The sequence below is a fragment of the Mya arenaria genome, chromosome 3 (assembly GCF_026914265.1).
Source record: "Mya arenaria isolate MELC-2E11 chromosome 3, ASM2691426v1".
Taxonomy (NCBI): Eukaryota; Metazoa; Mollusca; class Bivalvia; order Myida; family Myidae; genus Mya; species Mya arenaria.
In genome coordinates, this window is record NC_069124.1 from 33,912,889 (window position 1) to 33,935,335 (window position 22,447).

General features: G+C 38.3%; 1 protein-coding gene across 2 annotated transcripts in view; it reads left to right on the forward strand.

Annotated features, from left to right (window-relative positions):
* LOC128226604 (ADAMTS-like protein 3) overlaps window positions 1–22,228 on the forward strand; it is a 33,646-nt gene extending 11,418 nt beyond the window's left edge. The window contains exons 2-17 of one of the 2 annotated variants that reach the window (XM_052936564.1): window positions 6,343–6,510; window positions 6,755–6,988; window positions 7,496–7,651; window positions 12,464–12,597; window positions 12,968–13,172; window positions 13,690–13,828; window positions 14,336–14,450; window positions 14,725–14,855; window positions 15,259–15,369; window positions 16,183–16,312; window positions 16,887–16,999; window positions 17,657–17,748; window positions 18,718–19,515; window positions 19,923–20,111; window positions 20,658–20,811; window positions 21,259–22,228. In XM_052936564.1, the coding sequence (XP_052792524.1) occupies window positions 6,343–6,510; window positions 6,755–6,988; window positions 7,496–7,651; window positions 12,464–12,597; window positions 12,968–13,172; window positions 13,690–13,828; window positions 14,336–14,450; window positions 14,725–14,855; window positions 15,259–15,369; window positions 16,183–16,312; window positions 16,887–16,999; window positions 17,657–17,748; window positions 18,718–19,515; window positions 19,923–20,111; window positions 20,658–20,811; window positions 21,259–21,389 (3,000 nt within the window). In that variant the 3' untranslated portion in view covers window positions 21,390–22,228. Of the gene's footprint in view, window positions 1–6,342; window positions 6,511–6,754; window positions 6,989–7,495; window positions 7,656–12,463; window positions 12,598–12,967; window positions 13,173–13,689; window positions 13,829–14,335; window positions 14,451–14,724; window positions 14,856–15,258; window positions 15,370–16,182; window positions 16,313–16,886; window positions 17,000–17,656; window positions 17,749–18,717; window positions 19,516–19,922; window positions 20,112–20,657; window positions 20,812–21,258 lie in introns of both variants that reach the window. The other variant, XM_052936563.1, reaches the window with a different exon arrangement.
* Window positions 22,229–22,447: the final 219 nt, after the last annotated feature.

Genomic DNA, 22,447 nt, shown 5'->3' on the forward strand with positions numbered 1-22,447 from the left:
GTCATAGGACCTGTTCCGAAACGTGAATTAATCACAGGACCTGTCCCGTAACGTATGACACATTCGGGCGTTTTCTGTAAGCTATTTTATCTGGAATCTTATAGAAATATATCATTAAATTAAAGTATGATTGCTATTATTATATTAGGAACATTTATGATAGACTGTTCGGAATTTGCAATTTAGTCACGCTGTGGAAAACTCGAGAAAGTAGATTTTTAGTGCATTGCAATCTTGGCCTATTGGCCTACATCCCGACCCCCGGGGCGCTAGGTAAATGGGATTTTCACCATCAACAATCGCTACCCGGGAAGCGGGACGGTCAAACCTTCTCTTTTCAATGCGGATACGGGAGATATTGAATTATGCGAAAATTGCTTGCTATTTGAAGTATTTCACTTTTCTATGATGATTAAGCATATTTGCGTCATTGGGAGATACTAAAATATTGTTCATGGAGTTTTTATTGACATTCAATGAATTTCATATAAAATGTAATGTGATTGATCGGAAATGCTTCCTGCATGTGTTTGGATGTTTATGTTCTAAATCAACATTTTCATGGCAATTCGGTAAAGAACGAAACACTTGCACTAGGTACATACCACAAAATGAAAACAGCTGCGCCAAAGAAGCCCTTTAATTAGATTTTCCATTCACAAATCCTTAACTAAACGACGATCTTGAACGAGTGTTATTTTCGTTAACTATCGTATCACTTTACATACTTACTACATTAATTGGAAATAGATTTACCGGGGAAAACAGCTGTCAGTATTTACTTGTTTCTTTCTCAAGAATTATAAAAATATGTATTAGCTTTTAATCACTGCAACATGGTTAAGAAATGACACAGGTACATCCAGATTTTAAGGTATGCTCTGTCCGATGATAGCACATATCCATACTTCATGCGTTTTTACTTTATAAAGGATTTTTTTTCTGCAAGATGATGAAATAGATCCATCCAGATTTTAATAAAAAAAATAAAGGAATACTCTGGCAGATAATGAATAACATCTATACATGTTTTAAAGGTACACTGCGTGATATATTGAATCACATTCATGCAGTTTTTACACCGTTAAAGGCACATAACGTGAGGCAATGGAACACCTTCATAATTTGTTTTTACATTGTTAAAGGTACATTACGACACGTCCATACGTTTTTTACACCGTTAAAGGCACATAACGTGAAATTATGAAACACATCCCTAGGGTTTTTACATCGTTTAAGGCACATTACGTGGAATAGTGAAAAACATTCATACAGGTTTACCTCGTTAAAAGTACATTATGTGAGGTAATGAAACACAATTATACAGTTTTTACACCTTTAAAGGCACATTACGTGCAATAATGAAACACATCATGGCCATACAGTTTTAACACCGTTAAAGGCACATTACGTGCAATAATGAAACACATCATGGCCATACAGTTTTTACACCGTTGAAGGCACATTACGTGCAATAATGAAACACATCATGGCCATACAGTTTTTACACCGTTGAAGGCACATTACGTGCAATAATGAAACACATCATGGCCATACAGTTTTAACACCGTTGAAGGCACATAACGTGCAATAATGAAACACATCATGGCCATACAGTTTTAACACCGTTAAAGGCACATTACGTGCAATAATGAAACACATCATGGCCATACAGTTTTAACACCGTTAAAGGCACATTACGTGCAATAATGAAACACATCATGGCCATACAGTTTTAACACCGTTAAAGGTGCATTACGTGCAATAATGAAACACATCATGGCCATACAGTTTTAACACCGTTAAAGGTACATTACGTGCAATAATGAAACACATCATGGCCATACAGTTTTAACACCGTTAAAGGCACATTACCGCAATAATGAAACACATCATGGCCATACAGTTTTAACACCGTTAAAGGTACATTACGTGCAATAATGAAACACATCATGGCCATACAGTTTTTACACCGTTAAAGGCACATTATCTGCAATAATGAAACACATCATGGCCATACAGTTTTTACACCGTTAAAGGCACATTACGTGCAATAATGAAACACATCATGGCCATACAGTTTTTACACCGTTAAAGGCACATTACGTGCAATAATGAAACACATCATGGCCATACAGTTTTAACACCGTTAAAGGCACATTACGTGCAATAATGAAACACATCATGGCCATACAGTTTTAACACCGTTAAAGGCACATTACGTGCAATAATGAAACACATCATGGCCATACAGTTTTAACACCGTTAAAGGCACATAACGTGCAATAATGAAACACATCATGGCCATACAGTTTTAACACCGTTAAAGGCACATTACGTGCAATAATGAAACACATCATGGCCATACAGTTTTAACACCGTTAAAGGTACATTACGTGCAATAATGAAACACATCATGGCCATACAGTTTTAACACCGTTAAAGGTACATTACGTGCAATAATGAAACACATCATGGCCATACAGTTTTAACACCGTTAAAGGCACATTACCGCAATAATGAAACACATCATGGCCATACAGTTTTAACACCGTTAAAGGTACATTACGTGCAATAATGAAACACATCATGGCCATACAGTTTTTACACCGTTAAAGGCACATTATCTGCAATAATGAAACACATCATGGCCATACAGTTTTTACACCGTTAAAGGCACATTACGTGCAATAATGAAACACATCATGGCCATACAGTTTTTACACCGTTAAAGGCACATTACGTGCAATAATGAAACACATCATGGCCATACAGTTTTTACACCGTTAAAGGCACATTACGTGCAATAATGAAACACATCATGGCCATACAGTTTTTACACCGTTGAAGGCACATTACGTGCAATAATGAAACACATCATGGCCATACAGTTTTTACACCGTTAAAGGCACATTACGTGCAATAATGAAACACATCATGGCCATACAGTTTTAACACCGTTAAAGGCACATTACGTGCAATAATGAAACACATCATGGCCATACAGTTTTTACACCGTTAAAGGCACATTATCTGCAATAATGAAACACATCATGGCCATACAGTTTTTACACCGTTAAAGGCACATTACGTGCAATAATGAAACACATCATGGCCATACAGTTTTAACACCGTTAAAGGCACATTACGTGCAATAATGAAACACATCATGGCCATACAGTTTTAACACCGTTAAAGGCACATTACGTGCAATAATGAAACACGTCATGGCCATACAGTTTTTACACCGTTAAAGGTACATTACGTGCAATAATGAAACACATCATGGCCATACAGTTTTAACACCGTTAAAGGTACATTACGTGCAATAATGAAACACATCATGGCCATACAGTTTTAACACCGTTAAAGGCACATTACCGCAATAATGAAACACATCATGGCCATACAGTTTTAACACCGTTAAAGGTACATTACGTGCAATAATGAAACACATCATGGCCATACAGTTTTTACACCGTTAAAGGCACATTATCTGCAATAATGAAACACATCATGGCCATACAGTTTTTACACCGTTAAAGGCACATTACGTGCAATAATGAAACACATCATGGCCATACAGTTTTTACACCGTTAAAGGCACATTACGTGCAATAATGAAACACATCATGGCCATACAGTTTTTACACCGTTAAAGGCACATTACGTGCAATAATGAAACACATCATGGCCATACAGTTTTAACACCGTTAAAGGCACATTACGTGCAATAATGAAACACATCATGGCCATACAGTTTTAACACCGTTAAAGGCACATTACGTGCAATAATGAAACACATCATGGCCATACAGTTTTAACACCGTTAAAGGCACATTACGTGCAATAATGAAACACATCATGGCCATACAGTTTTTACACCGTTAAAGGCACATTACCGCAATAATGAAACACATCATGGCCATACAGTTTTAACACCGTTAAAGGCACATTACGTGCAATAATGAAACACATCATGGCCATACAGTTTTAACACCGTTGAAGGCACATTACGTGCAATAATGAAACACATCATGGCCATACAGTTTTTACACCGTTGAAGGCACATTACGTGCAATAATGAAACACATCATGGCCATACAGTTTTTACACCGTTGAAGGCACATTACGTGCAATAATGAAACACATCATGGCCATACAGTTTTTACACCGTTGAAGGCACATTACGTGCAATAATGAAACACATCATGGCCATACAGTTTTAACACCGTTAAAGGTACATTACGTGCAATAATGAAACACATCATGGCCATACAGTTTTAACACCGTTAAAGGTACATTACGTGCAATAATGAAACACATCATGGCCATACAGTTTTAACACCGTTAAAGGCACATTACCGCAATAATGAAACACATCATGGCCATACAGTTTTAACACCGTTAAAGGTACATTACGTGCAATAATGAAACACATCATGGCCATACAGTTTTTACACCGTTAAAGGCACATTACGTGCAATAATGAAACACATCATGACCATACAGTTTTTACACCGTTAAAGGCACATTACGTGCAATAATGAAACACATCATGGCCATACAGTTTTTACACCGTTAAAGGCACATTACGTGCAATAATGAAACACATCATGGCCATACACACCGTTAAAGGCACATTACGTGCAATAATGAAACACATCATGGCCATACAGTTTTAACACCGTTAAAGGCACATTACGTGCAATAATGAAACACATCATGGCCATACAGTTTTAACACCGTTAAAGGCACATTACGTGCAATAATGAAACACATCATGGCCATACAGTTTTAACACCGTTAAAGGCACATTATGTGCAATAATGAAACACATCATGGCCATACAATTTTAACACCGTTAAAGGCACATTACGTGCAATAATGAAACACATCCACGGAGATATTTTACACCGTTAAAGGCACATAACGTGAAATAATGAAACACTTCCATACGGTTTTTACACCGTTAAAGGTACATTACGTGCAATAATGAAACACATCATTGCCATACAGTTTTTACACCGTTAAAGGCACATTACGTGCAATAATGAAACACATCCACAGAGATATTTTACACCGTTAAAGGCACATTACGTGCAATAATGAAACACATCATGGCCATACAGTTTTTACACCGTTAAAGGCACATTACGTGCCATAAAGAAAAACATCATGGCCATACAGTTTTTACACCGTTAAAGGCACATTACGTGCAATAATGAAACACATCATGGCCATACAGTTTTAACACCGTTAAAGGCACATTACGTGCAATAATGAAACACATCATGGCCATGCAGTTTTTACACCGTTAAAGGCACATTACGTGCAATAATGAAAAACATCATGGCCATACAGATTTTACACCGTTAAAGGCACATTACGTGCAATAATGAAACACATCATGGCCATTCAGTTTTAACACCGTTAAAGGCACATTACGTGCAATAATGAAACACATCATGGCCATACAGTTTTTACACCGTTAAAGGCACATTACGTGCAATAATGAAACACATCCACATAGATATTTTACACCGTTAAAGGCACATAACGTGAAATAACGAAACACTTCCATACAGTTTTTACACCGTTAAAGGCACATTACGTGAAATAATGAAACACGTCCATACAGTTTTACATTGTTAAAGGGACATTACGAAATATAATGAAGCACATCCATACACATATACACCGTTAAAGGCACTTAACGTGAGATAATGGCTCACACCCATACAGTTTTACACAGTTGAAGTTAAATTACGTAAGATAATGACAGAGCTCATTAGTCCCCCCCCCCCCCCCCCCCCCCATTTAAGCTAAATAAATCTCGATTCTGAGGGAGGGGCGCAAGTCTAAAGCTTACGCTCCTAAGTAACGCCCCCTTTGACGTCACATTCTAGAACCATCCCTATGTCAAGTTATGACAGTGATCCAACATAGTATGATGAATTTCCTAGTAAAAAAGGCAAATCACTCTTGTAGCAGATTATTTCTGTGCAGGATTGCGGTTATATATTTTTCTGTTCATGCTTGCTGAATAATGTATTAATGTTATTCCCCCACTGGATGGTTGGGAAGTAGGCTGGACCACACACAGGGGATTCAGACAAATCTCAAAACTTGTTACATCTAAAGATCGGTTTTTTAGCATTCAGGGGAGTTTGTCAATATACCTGGGATAGGTGCTGTTCTAGAGGCAAATCTTTCTCGGATGGGTTTCTCACCCGTCGGGCATATCAAAATAACGACAATCGGGAATCATTATTGTTTAAGCTCCGTCAATGCCCGCTTCCAGGCGTGGCAAAACATTGATTAATACATTATTATCTGCAGCTGGTGATGTGTCACGTGGCCGGAAGTGGTTGGGCGGAGTGGAGCCGGTGGAGCGAGTGTTCCCGTACATGCGACGGAGGTGCGCGCTACAAGACGCGGCGCTGCTCTGGCGTCCCCGGCTATGACTGTCCAGACAGAGGCATCAAATACACGTCTTGCAACACGAAGGTAAGCCTGGGTGATACTTTGTTTCGTTAATCTTAATTCTTTTAGGCAGACGGACAGTGTTGTTGTGGAGTAACGGTTGCATTCTCCTATATAGTATGACAGCGTTCAATGGGCAGTTTTAAAGTTTGGACAGAAAATGACAACTTAATATACGCAGTTTTCACTTCTCTTTTTTTGACTTCTCTTTTTTGAATTTATTTCTTAGTATTTCTTTCGCATGCTGCTCAGCAAATCTGCATTTCAGCCCTGCCCGCCAGGTACCCCAGACTTCCGGACGGAACAGTGCGCCGCCTACAACGACGCCTCCTACTCGGGATACAGTTTCCTGTGGGTGCCCTACCATGAACGGAAGAACCCGTGCGCGTTGTCCTGCCTGGCGGAAGGGACCAACATGGTGGCGATATTGGCTCCCAAAGTCCTGGACGGAACCCGATGCCGAGATGACTCCCTGGACATGTGTATCAACGGACTTTGTGTGGTATGTCAATTAAACCTGCACTCTCACAGATTTACCTTTTTACAACTTTAAAAAAAAATGTTTTATCTCGGAATGAGCAAATTTTTGCGTAAATATTTGCAAACCAGTGATAAAAGACTGTTGACAATAGATCAGATCGCAGACTTTCATATTTCCGTTCGAAAATTAATGCTTTATGGCAAAAAGCGTAACGGTTTAAGAAAAATGCATAACACATCAATTTTTGAACTAAAAAATAAAAATCCGCGATCTAATTTTTGCCAGCAGTCTTATTTATGACGCGTTTCCATGCATGTCGCATAAATTTGCTCGTTTCAAGACAAAAGTAAATAGAAAAAAGTTGTCATAGCGTTCAATCTGTGGGAGTACAACTTTTATGTCAGTAAAAACCTTTTCCCCATTAGAATAACCAGTTATGACATAACCGGATACCTACATTGATTGCATATCGCTTCATTCGCTATTCTTTTCAACACTGTAGATCTAGTTCTAATAATTCCCCTGCAGCCTGTTGGTTGTGATCACGAGCTGTACTCAGAAATGCAGACGGATATGTGCGGTGTTTGTGGCGGGAAAAACAGCACGTGCCACCTTATCGACAAAAGCGGCATCCGGTTCCAGTGGATAGCAACAGACTTCGGCGCATGCTCCGTGACCTGCGGTGTAGGTAACTGATGTCGTCTGTAGCATTACTATATGTATTCTAGCCATTAATAGTTGTACTTTTGTTGCCTGGTAACCTCATTCAACGATACGAGTTATCAGCTATTTTATTTATGTTGTAATACAGTCTACAGTCGAAACCCGTTTGCTCGATATCCCAGGGACCGGCTAAAAAACTTCGAGCCTCGCGAAAATCGAGCCCAGCGGGAATGCTTATAATGAGTAAAACTAAATCAGCCCTTTAGAGAAATTCGAGCCAAGCGATATCGAGCCAACGGGTCTCGACTGTATATAGATTAAAGATTCAAGATTCAAATATATTTATTAAGTAACGTTAACGTATAGTTGTTTCTTGCTACATTCTTTATTTAATTAACATAATTAATCACGTGACATGACAAGCATTTCAGCTTAAAACCATTTAGTATATATTAAGTGAAAGAGGAAAAAACACCATTTTCGTGAATCCTTACCATAAACTGATGCAGATGCATGTAACACATATTTTATGCATACAATAACAGCTACAAAGAAAAGCGAGGTTACAATGTCATGTAGTACATCCAGTTAGAATAAATTATTTTTTTAATGATACTTACAATTTTTTAAAAATATTTGAACACATAACAAAAGCTTCAGGAAAATATTTGCATAACCGCTAAAGAATACTAGTGTTCATTGTTTGTAAAAGTGATAATTTTTGCATCACTTAAGTTTTCTTATCATATGTTTTCAAAAAGTTTCGTAAGTATTACAAATACATACAAATTGGTACTCATCTTCTTAAACGCCAGATCCACAGCATTTTTTTTTATTTTGGTTAATTCTATAATTGAGATATCGGTCAGTTTCAATGCGTAGCCTTAACTTTGAAAAATCAATGTGATATGTTTTTGGAACTTTGTCCAATACAACAACTATTAAAATATATTTGTAATCTCTCTATACATGTGGATGTTAAACCTGCATTGTCAAATGAATACTTAACATTAGAGCTCCAATTTCTTGCCTCTGAAACGTCAGTAACCAATGTTCGTACAATCTTTGTGCAATAATAAGCTTAAATTCTTTTTTTTTTAATCTTAAGCGGATAACTACCTACTGTTTTAAATTAACGTATATCTTATTGCATAAAAGCAAAAAAATACAACGACAATAGCAATACAAAGTTTGACACAATATTTAAAGCGAACAATATAAAACCAAACATGTAGAGAATTGGGCTACGAATTTTGCCAACATCTGTTACAGCCCTCTCCCATCTCAATATAGCTCGTGTACAAGTTATTTGTTCAACATGTAATAATTGTTTACAGAATTTCAAAAGTACATGCTCTATTTTCTTATTCTTATTAAATCCCCACATTTCACGACCATAAATTCAATACTTGACTTGAATAGAAAACAACAAATATTTAACTTCTCAACCCCACGATTGACAATCTTCGTGTAAGAGGTCAAGACTTTTTTTGTATTTCTTCAACAGAATAACCATATCACCGGCAAATGAAGTTAATATAAAGGATATATCATCTGTGATAGTACCGCTATCAAACGTATCTTTAAATCTCGAAAAAAGTAAGGCGGCAATATTTCAACCATGTTTCAAACCAAGAGAACATTAAAACAAAACAACATTGACCTCTGTCTTTATATTTATACATGTTTTAACAATACTTTATGATTTAAAAAAAAAATGTCAAACCTACAATTTAACCATAAGCAATTTCTATTTCAATAATATGAAAGGCCTAATTGAAGTCAATAAATGAACATCGTTATTTTCGTTTAAAACTTTACTAACAACGGCATTAAGAACAAAACATAGCGTTCAACGTGGACTGTCCTGATGTGTATATAGGACTGATTCTTAACAATGTCCTGTACTGTTCTTAACCAGTACATAACACATTTTAATAATGTAAAAAATCCGGGGACCGGACACCGGTTATCAGAACTTTGCGCAACGTAAATGTCACTTACACGTACACATTCAGCCACTTCTCCATGATTTGCAACAAACAAAATAGAAAATATATACACCTTTTTGTGATTTTACTATTATCAATTTGAATTGTCAGTATTGAAAAAAATATAGAAAAAATAACCTGACAAGATGCATAATGTATTAATCGGATTTAAATTTTTATAATGACGTCATTGCAACGAAATAGACATAGCTCTGGAAAACAGAATAAGAATACATAATTATGCAGTTTGTAATGTTTCATAAATAGATAAGATTAAGTCTTTTGTATATCTGGTGTTGTATTGAGAAGGTATTCGATTATAACAAATTTGTTTTTACGTAACAATATATCAATGCAAACCATTGAACGCATTCCGAACCAGATTTATGTTCATATTGACGCCTCTTTTGTTTAGCGTGTATGCTTTAAGAACAAAGTTTTTTGAATGCTCTGCCAAAATGTCGTGGTTTCCATTATGTTCCCGCACCATTAATTATCCAAAACATCTCTGTAACTATATTAGATAAAATGCCGAACATTTAGCCGAGAAACACAATACAGCCATTATACTCCTCTGCGAAAGAACTTGTTTTACGGCTATCTCGCTGATTGATACATTGATCCAAACTGCTAGCGATATTGAGGATGAATTCCATTATTAATTAGAATTCTGTCAATGATTATAGAAAGTGCCAAGGGGTTTTGGCAAATATTTTCCTGAGTACTATGCGCTCTTATCGTTAACAAATAATTGGTACATTTTACCGAAAACTGTTTTTCCAAGTTGTGAGATATTTCAGGTCTCTCTAGTGATTGAATATGCCAAAGAGCTGATTAACCAGCCTGGTGTATGTTTGTCTTTCCCCAAAGAAAACATATGTTGAGCACTACAAACAACTCGTAGATAAACTTCGATCATTAAATTTCTATTAACAACTTGCATACCTGAAAATGATTTAATCGTGTGCACACTTTCGAGATTTAATGGTATAAAGAGAGTTCAATCAAGACTCTTTTTTCGAAAGCTATTAAGACAGTTACATTATTCAGTAGAGTAGGCAGCGAATGGCAGCTTGATTATACGAATTTCACAAAGCACAATTTTGTTGTCTTGAGAGATTTTTTTCGATGAAGAATTTTCCATTCATCTTGGGCGTTTGAATCTAACAAGACAGGCAGAAGTGTTCAATTGCGTGAATATGTAAAAAACAGTTTCTTGACAAAACGCATTATGCACCATAAGATAGATTTATGATGATTCATTTGTATTCGATGTCATTAATTCAATAAACATATACGTACTTGGGTTTCTTATACAGTATGGTTTAAATAATTATGCATTAATGGCTAAGTGATACTCGTCTTCTTTATCAATTGAGTTGCATGTAATAGAATAACGCTCTGTCAGTGTTATTGCGGCCATATCGGCCTGGTATGTGATGACAATCTTAGCTTTTACTAATGCATGTTGTTGTTTTTTGCTTAACCATCCAGATAAACTTCAATTTCAAAATGTTTCTTAATACTTTGTATGTACATTAAGTGTTGAAATGACTAACGTTTCCATACCATGACTGCTAAAAACAGCAATCTCATTATTCTGAAACACAATATGAACGTTTCTCAGATTAACAGAGTTTGGATTTAGCCACACAGATTAGTTATCATACACATCTTAAATTATTTTAACATTATTAACCCAATTCTAACGAAAATCTAGACTTCATTACAACTCGTTGTTTACCGTGTATAACACTATTCTTTTAAGAATTGCTTTTTTACAAAAATCCTAAAAATCTAGCATAGCTATTGACATTTGAGGGGGTTTTCCCTTATTCACTGCAAATGGCAAAATTACATGTACTTGTTTTAATACTAGTAAGAAAATATTACAAAATTTAGGGTGAATACGCTCAATTTCTTTTGATTTTGAAAATCCCCATATCTCAGACCCATAATTCAACGTAGCACTCACCAAAGGGTAAAAAGTTGACACAGAACGCTTGGTTAAAAACTGTAAAGCTTATCATTATTAATAAGTACGTTAAGAACATCGGGGCCCTTGCCGGATGTGGTTTCAAAACAGAAGAACCAATTAAATGAAAAATGAATCCAACGTAATTAATTTTATTAACTGTTTCAAGATACTTATAATAATAACCATTATTATTATTTCTTTACAAGCCTTTTTTCTGGAACACTATAACCTTAGTTCGAGGTCACAACTTCGACAATGTCGAGCACTTCAAGTAGCTCTACTAATTAATAAGACGCTTATAACTTCTTAGTTGAACTGTATATTGAATTCAATTCCACGTACATTTGTTCTTTTTTCGGAATTGTCACGTGACTTGACAAATGCCATTGGTTATAAATAATTATAACATGGTGGTTCGGCGTCATGTCACTTACTCAATCGGAACATACTCGACAATTACCAAAAGAAATAGTGTAACGAGCTTGCTAGAGAGGCCCGAGTAGATTTGATTCCTCATTTACCTAGAAAGATGAGAAAACAATCACCATGAGCGCTCGAGGAATACTCGTGTAGTACCACATGTTCTCAACTCAGGGAAAGTAGGTCGAACGCTCGGGCGTTATAGATTGTTTGTCAGTCACTCCGAGATCATCAGTCGAGCGTTCGAACGTTCGGAACTTCTTAATTTAAGAATGTGGACATAGTACTACCCGTACCTTTAATATTATTAGTCCGCATCAAATCATCCTCTACTGGGAATAATGCCGTTTGAAGCATGTTTTCATATAATTTTGCTTTAACTATGAAAATAACATAGTACCTATATATACCTGCAAACATTCTACCAATGCAGTTTTCTGTCAGATAGGCGTGAAAGAGCGGCGGCTGCTTTGTTACCACACAAAGAAGGGGCGTGTCCTGGATCCGAGCCGCTGTAAGGGCGTGGAGAAGCCCGTCAACATGCGGGAAACCTGCAGCCAGGGGCCGTGTCCACCAGAGTATGTATCGTCGGACAGTTTCAAGGGTCTTTGTATTTTTTACCATACCTATCCTGTAGTAGGTTTTTCATAAGAAAACAATTTACGACGATTCAAGTATGTTACGAGAACACTTTTACATTTAAGACCACGTGCCCAGCGCGTGGAGACTTATGCAGATTATTATAAGGACGATCGCAGTTTCGGATTTTTTTCTCCAAAATGAAAACCCACGAATTCAAGTACCCACAAACATGTAAATTTTCGGAAAATCACGAAATTTTATACCAACAAATATAAATAATTTCAAAGTATTTCATGTAAAATTGAACATTTGAATAAAGGTATCATTGAAAGTCCCTTGAATGAATCCCTTCTGTGTACCAACTAGATGGCGCGTGGGTCCCTGGCAGAACTGTACTCGGGACTGTGGGGGCGGCGTCTCGTGGCGGATAGTCTCTTGCATCCAGACTTTCGAGGATGGAACCCAGCAGCTCATGCGTGACAGCGCGTGCGACGCCTCGACGCGCCTGTCTTCAAGGAAATCATGCAACGGGTTTATATGTCCCACGTGGTACGCGGGGGAGTGGTCAGTGGTGAGTTGTTAGATGGACTGAGATGCATAGTCCGTTAGCTGTTTTGGCTTTTGTTTCTTCTGGGTATAGTCAGGAATGCCATATGTTCAGTATCTCAACATTATCAAAGGCCTGCAGTGTCAACATTTACTATCATCCAATCAATGCGAAGGGACCGTTCTTGTTGCATATGCGCATAACTATTAACTATTTATAGAGCTCCAAACACAGGACCCATATTCACAATGTTCTGTGAATAGTTCGAGGCTCAGACTCAGTTTAATGTTGTGGTAAAAATGTTATTAGAGCAGCAAGGATCGCAAAAAGTGGTGCATCAGTTACAAATCATCTTTTCTACTGGAAGGCACACATACTGTGTCAAATTTCGTAGTATTATTAAAGTTTGTCACATTTTAAAATTTAGTTTTCTGAGTCTGAGTATAAAATTAAAAGGAGTTTATATTTAATACTGGCCCAAAATTAACACTTTTTAAGGCTAGTTCCGCAAATGTTTATATCTCTGTTCCCATGTCCGCAGTGCAGTGTAAGTTGCGGTACGGGGACCCATGTGAGGGACGTGATATGTCGTCATGTCGGGGACGTGTTCTGTCGGCCAGGGGACAAACCAAGGACCGTGAAGAACTGTACTACAGGCATACCCTGCTACAACCTCAATGGTAACATAAAGTTGTTAAGTTTTAGAAGCAAAGCAAAATTAAAATGGATCGGTGGCAAAACTGTCATAAAAGGACATAACTGTACATGTATTGCGGTCTTTCCACTTCTTTGTATATACATCTACTAGTCCATATAAACAGCCGCTTCAGAACCAATGGCGATTTTCATCTCTGCGCGTCCATTCACAACTTGTTGTTTTCTTATTCCGAATCCGAGTGCTTAATATAACTAGCGGAAAAACAATACCGCGTTTAAGGGAACATAATGAGTGTCCAAATGTTAAACGTTTGTCCAAAATTCGCCTCGTGGTTCTTGTATTGACATCTGACCTGCGTGTAAGGTTTTGCTAGTCTAAATTCTATAGTGCAAGGTGTCATCTCTCTGTTGCTATTCTAATTTCTAGACTGATAACAGGGGCATCGGATCTAATGAAATTAAGAATTGGCACGGATAAGTGTACTTTCTTTAATACTTATTGCTGTCACGAGCTGTTTCCCTTGCTCTAGGCGACATTCAGGAACGGAACGTGGGTCAGTTCCGGACCGGAAGCGAGCACGAGCTACAGGGGGACCAGCCGGACACAACCAAACCTATCACCAAGGAGGACCTCCTGAAACCTAGGTGAGTCTACTATTTGATGTACTCATTTTGTAATGAACGCACGTGCAGAGAGGATTCCTAGACCGCGATAGTCATATATGTTATATAAAATGTCCCAATTCTGTACAGACGAAAGGTTAGTGTCTTTGTGCTAGGGTTAACTTTTCTTAAAGATTTTATATGTAATATAATGAGGTAATGTCCTGCTATGTGTCCACTACGATAAGGCTTCGTTATGCCGACGTACCACAAGCGGAATGGTCATTATTTACGTCTATTTTACGCGTGCTGATAGGTTTGTGACGTCGACGTGGGACGCGTGCAGCACCTCGTGTGACGAGGGTATCCGGTTCCGGTACGTGCGCTGCCAGGTGTTCCTCCGTTACCTTGACGACTTTGTCGACCTCCCGGATGAGGATTGCTTGGGTAGGGCTTAAAGCAAATATCTGGCCTATGTTCGTATTGACCGTACCCCGAATACGGACAATACAATTATGTTGATTTGTACAGTACATTAAACTTTTTCATGATATATCCAGTGATGTATCCATAAACTTGAATTCAAATGGTTTAAATATTGGCAGGGGTGTTTGGAATTACTTTGGTGCATTTTAGTGTATTTTATTATCTTTTCACCAATATTGACAAAAGAAGTAAACTTGGACGATTTCCCATAAATACGCTAGTGACATCCGTACTTGTCTAAATCAAACACCGAAATAATTGAAAGATGTAAAATTTTGTTCGTAGTTATATTAAGTGTATTCATTGTACTCAAATGGCGAATAGTTGTACTAATGCAAATCCTTATGCCATCTTGCATGTCCAGAGCACGAAGTTAAGCCGGATCAGTACGAGGCGTGTATGGTGGAGCCGTGTTACGACATGTACGCTTGGGTGCCCATCGGTATGACCGAGTGCAGCCGGACATGCCTCGGAGGTACGTGAACAGCCATGTGAAATCATTCATTTCACGGAGCACGTTTTTAAAATTGTAAGATGGGTGGGATGTGAAATTTGTGGATCATTTTATTTCACACTGTCATAGAAGCTCATGCGTCACAAGTGAAGCAGTTCAAGTTCACAAATGTTGAAATAATTCATTTGTCAAGTTTGCGTGAGTTGTGTGTCATTCGTAATTCTTAGTTTCTTTTTCTATATCATGCAATAAAGGAGACCTTCTAAATCTGGAACAAACTAATCGGAAAAATATGCTTCATCCTGAATTGCTTTAAAAAACCCTTAAGCTTACCATGGTGTACATGTATACAGCCGAGACCCTCTATGTCGAACTCTGTTATCTCGATAACCCGGTTATTTAGGGTATTAGAAAGTATTGTATTTCGTATAAATCGAATGTTCGTTATCTCGAAGTATTTTCCGAGGTCCCAATGACTTCGACATATCGAGTTTTGACTATACAGGGCCTCTCTATCAACAAAATTAAACCAACTACAAATATTTTCTTAAATTCGCAACAAGAATAGGGAATAGAGACTTCATAGTTCGCACATCCTCCCATATTCTAGTCTTGGTTGCGGAATAAGAAATTTCCAAAATTTAATTAAGATAAGAGGAGTAATGAGGACATACTTTCATATATTTTTCTTCAAAATGTTGAAACCCACGTTTACCAAAGTCAATGGAGAAGCATGTACTCATTTAACATGCAACAACATGAACAACAAAAGCAACAGCAACAACAACAACGTACTGTCGTATAAAAATGTTTCACACCGTTTGTGTTCACCAGGTGTACAGGAAACGATATTCACGTGTGAGCGGAAGGAGAACGGGGGCCGCGTGGAAGATGCCTTCTGTCTGGAGTCTCCACGTCCCCAGGTGGAGCGCCGGATCTGCAACGACAAGCCATGTCCACAAAGGTTCGTACCTGAATCTCGAGCTTTATTTGCTGGTACTGGTTGTAAGCAAGTGTTTGTTCCCGGGCGTGCATCCATTCGATTGTAAATCTGACACTAAAATTTAACAAGTTTACGGCATTTAAAAGTCGTTGCAATAAATTTAGTACTATAATGTAGACATGGCCACTGCAAAGTGTTACGACCACAAACACGCTGACCTTGGTAACATTTGTCTTGAAAGGTATTTTTTGTAAATACATTCGTATTTTATTCGGAGGTAGAATTATAAGTATCTTCCATGGCCGAGAGTGTAAGATAAGTTCATCTCATGGCTTGAGCCTGTCTTACAGAAGCAGGCAATGGTAGATGCTTTTTCCCCTACGTCAGTTAAACAAAACATAGTAACAATATATTTTAATTTATTTTTTACATTTTGCTACTTTTTTATTTGTGCTCGTTGGCAATATAAGGATTTCCAGCATGACCAAATGTTTGTATCTACTTTTTTGGGTCAGGAGAAATACACGTACGAGTTGTGTCCTTTTATTCAATGAAATGTGTGTCTCCCTTTACATATTCGTGTCTGCATTTGCAGGTGGGAGCTGGGAGAATACGGGGAGTGTTCTCTCACGTGTGGTGGGGGCGTCATGTCGCGCTCCGTACGCTGTATCCAGGAGTACGCACAGGAGTCCGTCCTTAACCTGCCAGGTAAGATCATTTCTAAAAAAAATAAAGAAACTCAAATGATGGATCTACAAACAGAGGGCAAAAAAACATAAACGGAAAAAAACTTATTCAGAGTGGGACTGATCTACTCAGACGATTTCTTTGAAGGGACTCGCTCATGTTTTGGCACCTAAAATAATTCTCCCGGTAATGCATCTGAATACACATCTATTATAATTATTTTACTCTTTGATACCGAAATTGCAGAAAAACATATATAAGATAGAGTCGTTGTGGGCAGCGAATCCACGACGGTACAGTCAATTAAAAGAGTGGTTGACCGACATCCTATCAACTCTCCCACAGGGACTCCAACTACACTATCGGATATTTAAACTTTTATTGCATACATTGGTTCATCACGTGATGATGTCAATCAACCAATCACGCTTACAGCCTTTTGTTGAATTGTGTTATTAACTCGTTTCAAAATTGTGGACTCTGAAGACAATGTTTGAGTAAATATTAACAATTGTTGAAGGGTTCCAGCCGTCAGTATCTTAGTTTTAACACTCGTAAAGATTTGCCACACTTTGTTCCGTAAAAATGGTGCATTTAACAAACCATAAACGAGTCCCTTTAAGAATGATAGCTAATTTTGTGCTGTGCTAAATTATAGTTATCTCCATTTTTACCCAGATTTCATGTGCAGCAAGCCGGGGCCGGAAAAGGTGTCTGGGTGTAACTCCAAGGAATGTCCGGCACAATGGGCCGTGGGCAACTGGTCAGAGGTAAACAATAGTTTGTACAGATTTTATTGGCCACGCGTATAAAACTAGTTTGTTAAGATTTAAAGGTCATGTCATACAACTGGTCTGAGGTAACCAGTCCTTTGTTAAGATTTTATAGGCCACGCGTATACAACTAGTTTATTAAGATTTAATGGCCCTGTGTATACAACTGGTCTGAGGTAACCAGTCCTTTGTTAAGATTTTACCGGCCACGCCTATACAACTAGTTTATTAAGATTTAATGGCCCTGTGTATACAACTGGTCTGAGGTAACCAGTCCTTTGTTAAGATTTTATAGGCCACGCGTATACAACTAGTTTATTAAGATTTAATGGCCCTGTGTATACAACTGGTCTGAGGTAACCAGTCCTTTGTTAAGATTTTACCGGCCACGCGTATACAACTAGTTTATTAAGATTTAATGGCCCTGTGTATACAACTGGTCTGAGGTAACCAGTCCTTTGTTAAGATTTTACCGGCCACGCGTATACAACTAGTTTATTAAGAGTTAATGGCCCTGTGTATACAACTGGTCTGAGGTAACCAGCCCTTTGTTCAGATTTAAAAGGTGGCATGCATATGACTACCTTCATACGTCCTTGATATGACGTCCAAGGCAGTTTAAGAACTGTAAATGTACAAAAGTAGCTAAACAGATTCCATAATTTTGAAAAAAGCCTTAGCTTACTCGTTAATGGTTCTTTTGAATGTTGTGTTATTTTCAATTACGCATGCTTAAATATATTGTGTAACACATTTGTGAATTAATGTGAAAAGAGAGTAAACATTTGTTTAAGAAATGTGATTAAATCTGTTTTGACCACGTTTAAAATCAAACGTGAAGTAAGATATCACTTTTATCGTACAAACTGTCAAAACATTACATTCACTTGTGAATTTTTTTGTCTATTGTCTATAAAACTGTGTTGTGCACTAATAATTGACTAGAACTATGAACGCTTATTTCAGTGTTCCGTAACTTGCGGGGTTGGGGTGATGACCCGCGTGCCGCTCTGTCAACGTGAGAGAAGCAGTGGTCTCGCCAACGTCTCGCGCTCAGAATGTGACGTCACGCTGAAACCACAGACGGAAATGACGTGTAACCGGACAACGTGTCCAGAGCCTATGATCAAACCTAAAAATATAAAATTGTATCAATTAAATAAAATTAATAGACTTAAATTATTTGTTGGAATGGAAGCGTCCATTCTACCTGACACAACTATAATTGTGAAGTGTCCACATGTTGGCTTAGATAGACAGAAAGTTACGTGGTTTAAAAATGGCTTAAAATTTAGACGCTCAAAACGGGCGAAGGTCGCCCGGTCTGGTGCTTTAAGAATTCGGAGAGCGTTCCCGGGGCGGGATGACGCTGTATATAGCTGCTTAATAGGAGGGCTAGAAGCTAATCTAACTATAAAATTTGCTTCATCATATGATGTGCTACAAGCAACAGTATTCCGTGAAAAGTTTTTAAAAGACGGGGCCAGTAATCATTCGTTACTCAATAAAACTGTGCTATATAAAGATCCGGTGGATCGCAAACGGAAGCCGTTGACGCTCATGTCGACGGACTGGTCTCGATGTAGCGTGACTTGCGGGGGCGGCCTTCAGTCGCGCAACATGAGTTGCGAAGTTATCACGGAGGACTATTACGAGGTGCTCCCGAAGGAAGAGTGCTTCCGGAACTCCGACGTCAAGCCGCCCCTCATCCGGAGCTGCAATGTTGAGCCGTGTGTAGAGTGGCGGGCTGGCAACTGGTCAGAGGTCAGTTTTGATAATGTGGCATACTATACCAATTGAATGTATATTTTCCAAGTTGCTTAACTCTTCGATATGCATTTTAGTGAGTAGATTTAAATAAGACCCAATTATGGACGGCCGTACGGCGCCTGAATGTGACGTTTAGTAGAATACAGCCGAATCCCATTGGCTCGAACTCGTTTTGCTCGAATCCCTCGTTGGCTCGAACTAGATGTAAAGGATCCATTACTTTAGACTGAACGTAAGAATTCCCGCTCGCAGGTCCATGGGAGTTCGAGCCAACGGGGTTCGACTGTATACATTTACCTTGATTTAGCAGTTTTGGCTTGCTTGTAATGTTTTTTTAATAGTATCGAATCGCAATAATTAATCTTATTCATTATATATGCTGAACTTTTATCTGCCTTCAGTGTTCCATTGAAGAGTGTGTTCGTTACCACTACGCGAAGCAGCGGCGGACCGTGGAGTGTCTTAACCTCTTCAATGACACGGCGACGGACGGCGGATTCTGCACGGACCTGGGGTTCCCTCCTGACAACATCCGCGACTGCTTCAACCCGAACTGTACCGTCGCCTGGAAGACATCAAAGTGGTCCGAGGTACTAGTTGTTCTATTGTTTCACTGCTAAAGAGTGTCCGAAGACACCCGTAAAGTTATGGCCAGAGTCTATACGATTCATGTTTTAAGGATATGTTTAAATTGAAACGCAGCTTACGGCAAAAAATCGTGGTTACGCCTGCAAAATTACGATATTAAACCTTACGATTTTATACAAACGGGACTCAGACTAACAGGCTCTTACTTACGCAGAATTTTAATTATCAACGAATGTTGTTCCTAAAAACTAAAAAGCGACTTCATCATCTGTTTAGATTTTACGACACGTTCAGTAACGGTAGCAGATATGAAATGTGTTGAATCATTGTTATACTAGTATACGTTTTGGTGGACGTAAATGAATCAAAGGGGCTGATTTTTCACAAAAGGTCAAAGTAGAAGTCAAGGTTACCATCATTTGACAAAATAAAATGACCTTTGTAAAAGTACACGTAACGTTTATATAAGGAGATAGTTTTAGTCAGAATGATGCTAACATGTAATTATACCGTTGCTGCTTCATTATCACGCCTTCTTTCTCCTATAGTGTATTGCTGACTGTGGGGAGGAGGGTTTCAAGGCGCGGACGTTCAAGTGCGTGTGGGCGGGGACCAACCGTCCCGCCCCTTACGGCAGTTGTGAGCTTCTGGAGCGGCCTCGCGCCTCCCGCGCCTGCCGAGGTCCGCCCTGCAGTAGCATGGGTAGGGATTGATTCGACGTTTTTTTTTTGTTTTTTTTTTAAACTTGACGAAAAAGAAACGTACGCAACATAGGAGACATTTAACATGTGTCGTCATGTAATTGCCCAATTAACATTGGTAAGCCAAGAGAGTTTGGTTTGTGGTCACACAGCCGGACAAGTGGGTTTCTTCCGGGTGCTCCGGTTTCCCCTACACCACAAGACCACACTATCGCAAAACATCGTGTCAACGGAAGTGATTAATATAATGTTTAATATCTTGTTTTACAATCGTTGTTTAAGTTTTAAAAAAAGCAAATACAATTTCAAACACAGGTTAATGGTTTCGCCGTCTAACTACGCAAGCATTATGAAACCTATATATCTCTTATATCAGTCCATACTCAAGGTCTGATGTATCCAAATGTTTTGGTTAAACTCTAATTCTAACTTTCTTCAATGCTTTCAGTATGTGAGGATGAAAGTGACCAATGTGAGCTGGCCGGCGAGATGGACATGTGTGGCTACAAAGCGTTCCAGATGCGATGCTGCTTGACCTGCTCAGCCATTGACGAAGAGTACGACTTCACGCTGGCCTGAGGGGCTGAGGCCCTGGACGAGGACTACGATTGCACGATTGCCTGAGGGATTGTGGCCGTTGACGATGAATTCGACTACGCAGTGGCCTGAGGGGTTGAGGTGCCATTGTTTAAAATCAGCGGACTTGATGGGCTATCTGGGGTTATGGTCGTGGCGTTGATAAATGACCATGAATACCCTTCGAAATCAACTCGCATATACTGTAAATTCACAATGACAACCTCATCAATATCTAAACAAAGAAGATTAACGGCAGCACGAGCCTCTACAAGTGTACAAGTGTAGGATGGAGAGTGTCGAGGCCATTTTCCATCGAAAACAACATCGGATTTATGCCGATGCATTATTAAAAGTAGTTCGTTAACTTAATTATAATAACAATTATGAATTGTAGTGTTTAACGTGAACTTTGTATTACTTAGTGCAAATTGATTCACAGTGAAGTGGGTGTTATTGCATAAAAAAATAAGATTTCAAAGATTTTAATCCTTATGTTTAACTGTTTAAGTGAAATTACTTCGCGATCTACTTGCAGCGTAGATATTCGATGTAAACCGATGTTGTGTTCATAGGAAAATGGCCGAATGGCTCCGATTGCTGTATAATATTTGTCACGGTTATTTATGTGTCATTGTTAGGATGTGTGTTTCATTTGCGTCTTAACATGTAGTACATCTCTAGACGAGTACTGCAAACAAGGAATTATTCTGGCTTTATGTATTTTATTGAGTGTGTAGTGTTTATTATATATGTAATGCATTTTTAATGACTATGCAACCTTGTACATATATTATACAGTGTATGTACATATATGTTTAATGCCATCAAATACAACTACGTGTAAATATGCTTTTTTTTGTTTCTTTTGTTCTTCGTTATACTTTCTGTACACTATAGATCCCCTTGAACTAGTTAGTTTATGCTAATTTCTTATTTCTAATTTTGCTGATTGTCAAGAATACAAATACAACGCAGGATCCGTATTTCCTAACGCCTTGAGTCTGTGAAAACTGAAGTCTTAAAGTTTCAAATTATCTACAATAGAACTATTGTTGACA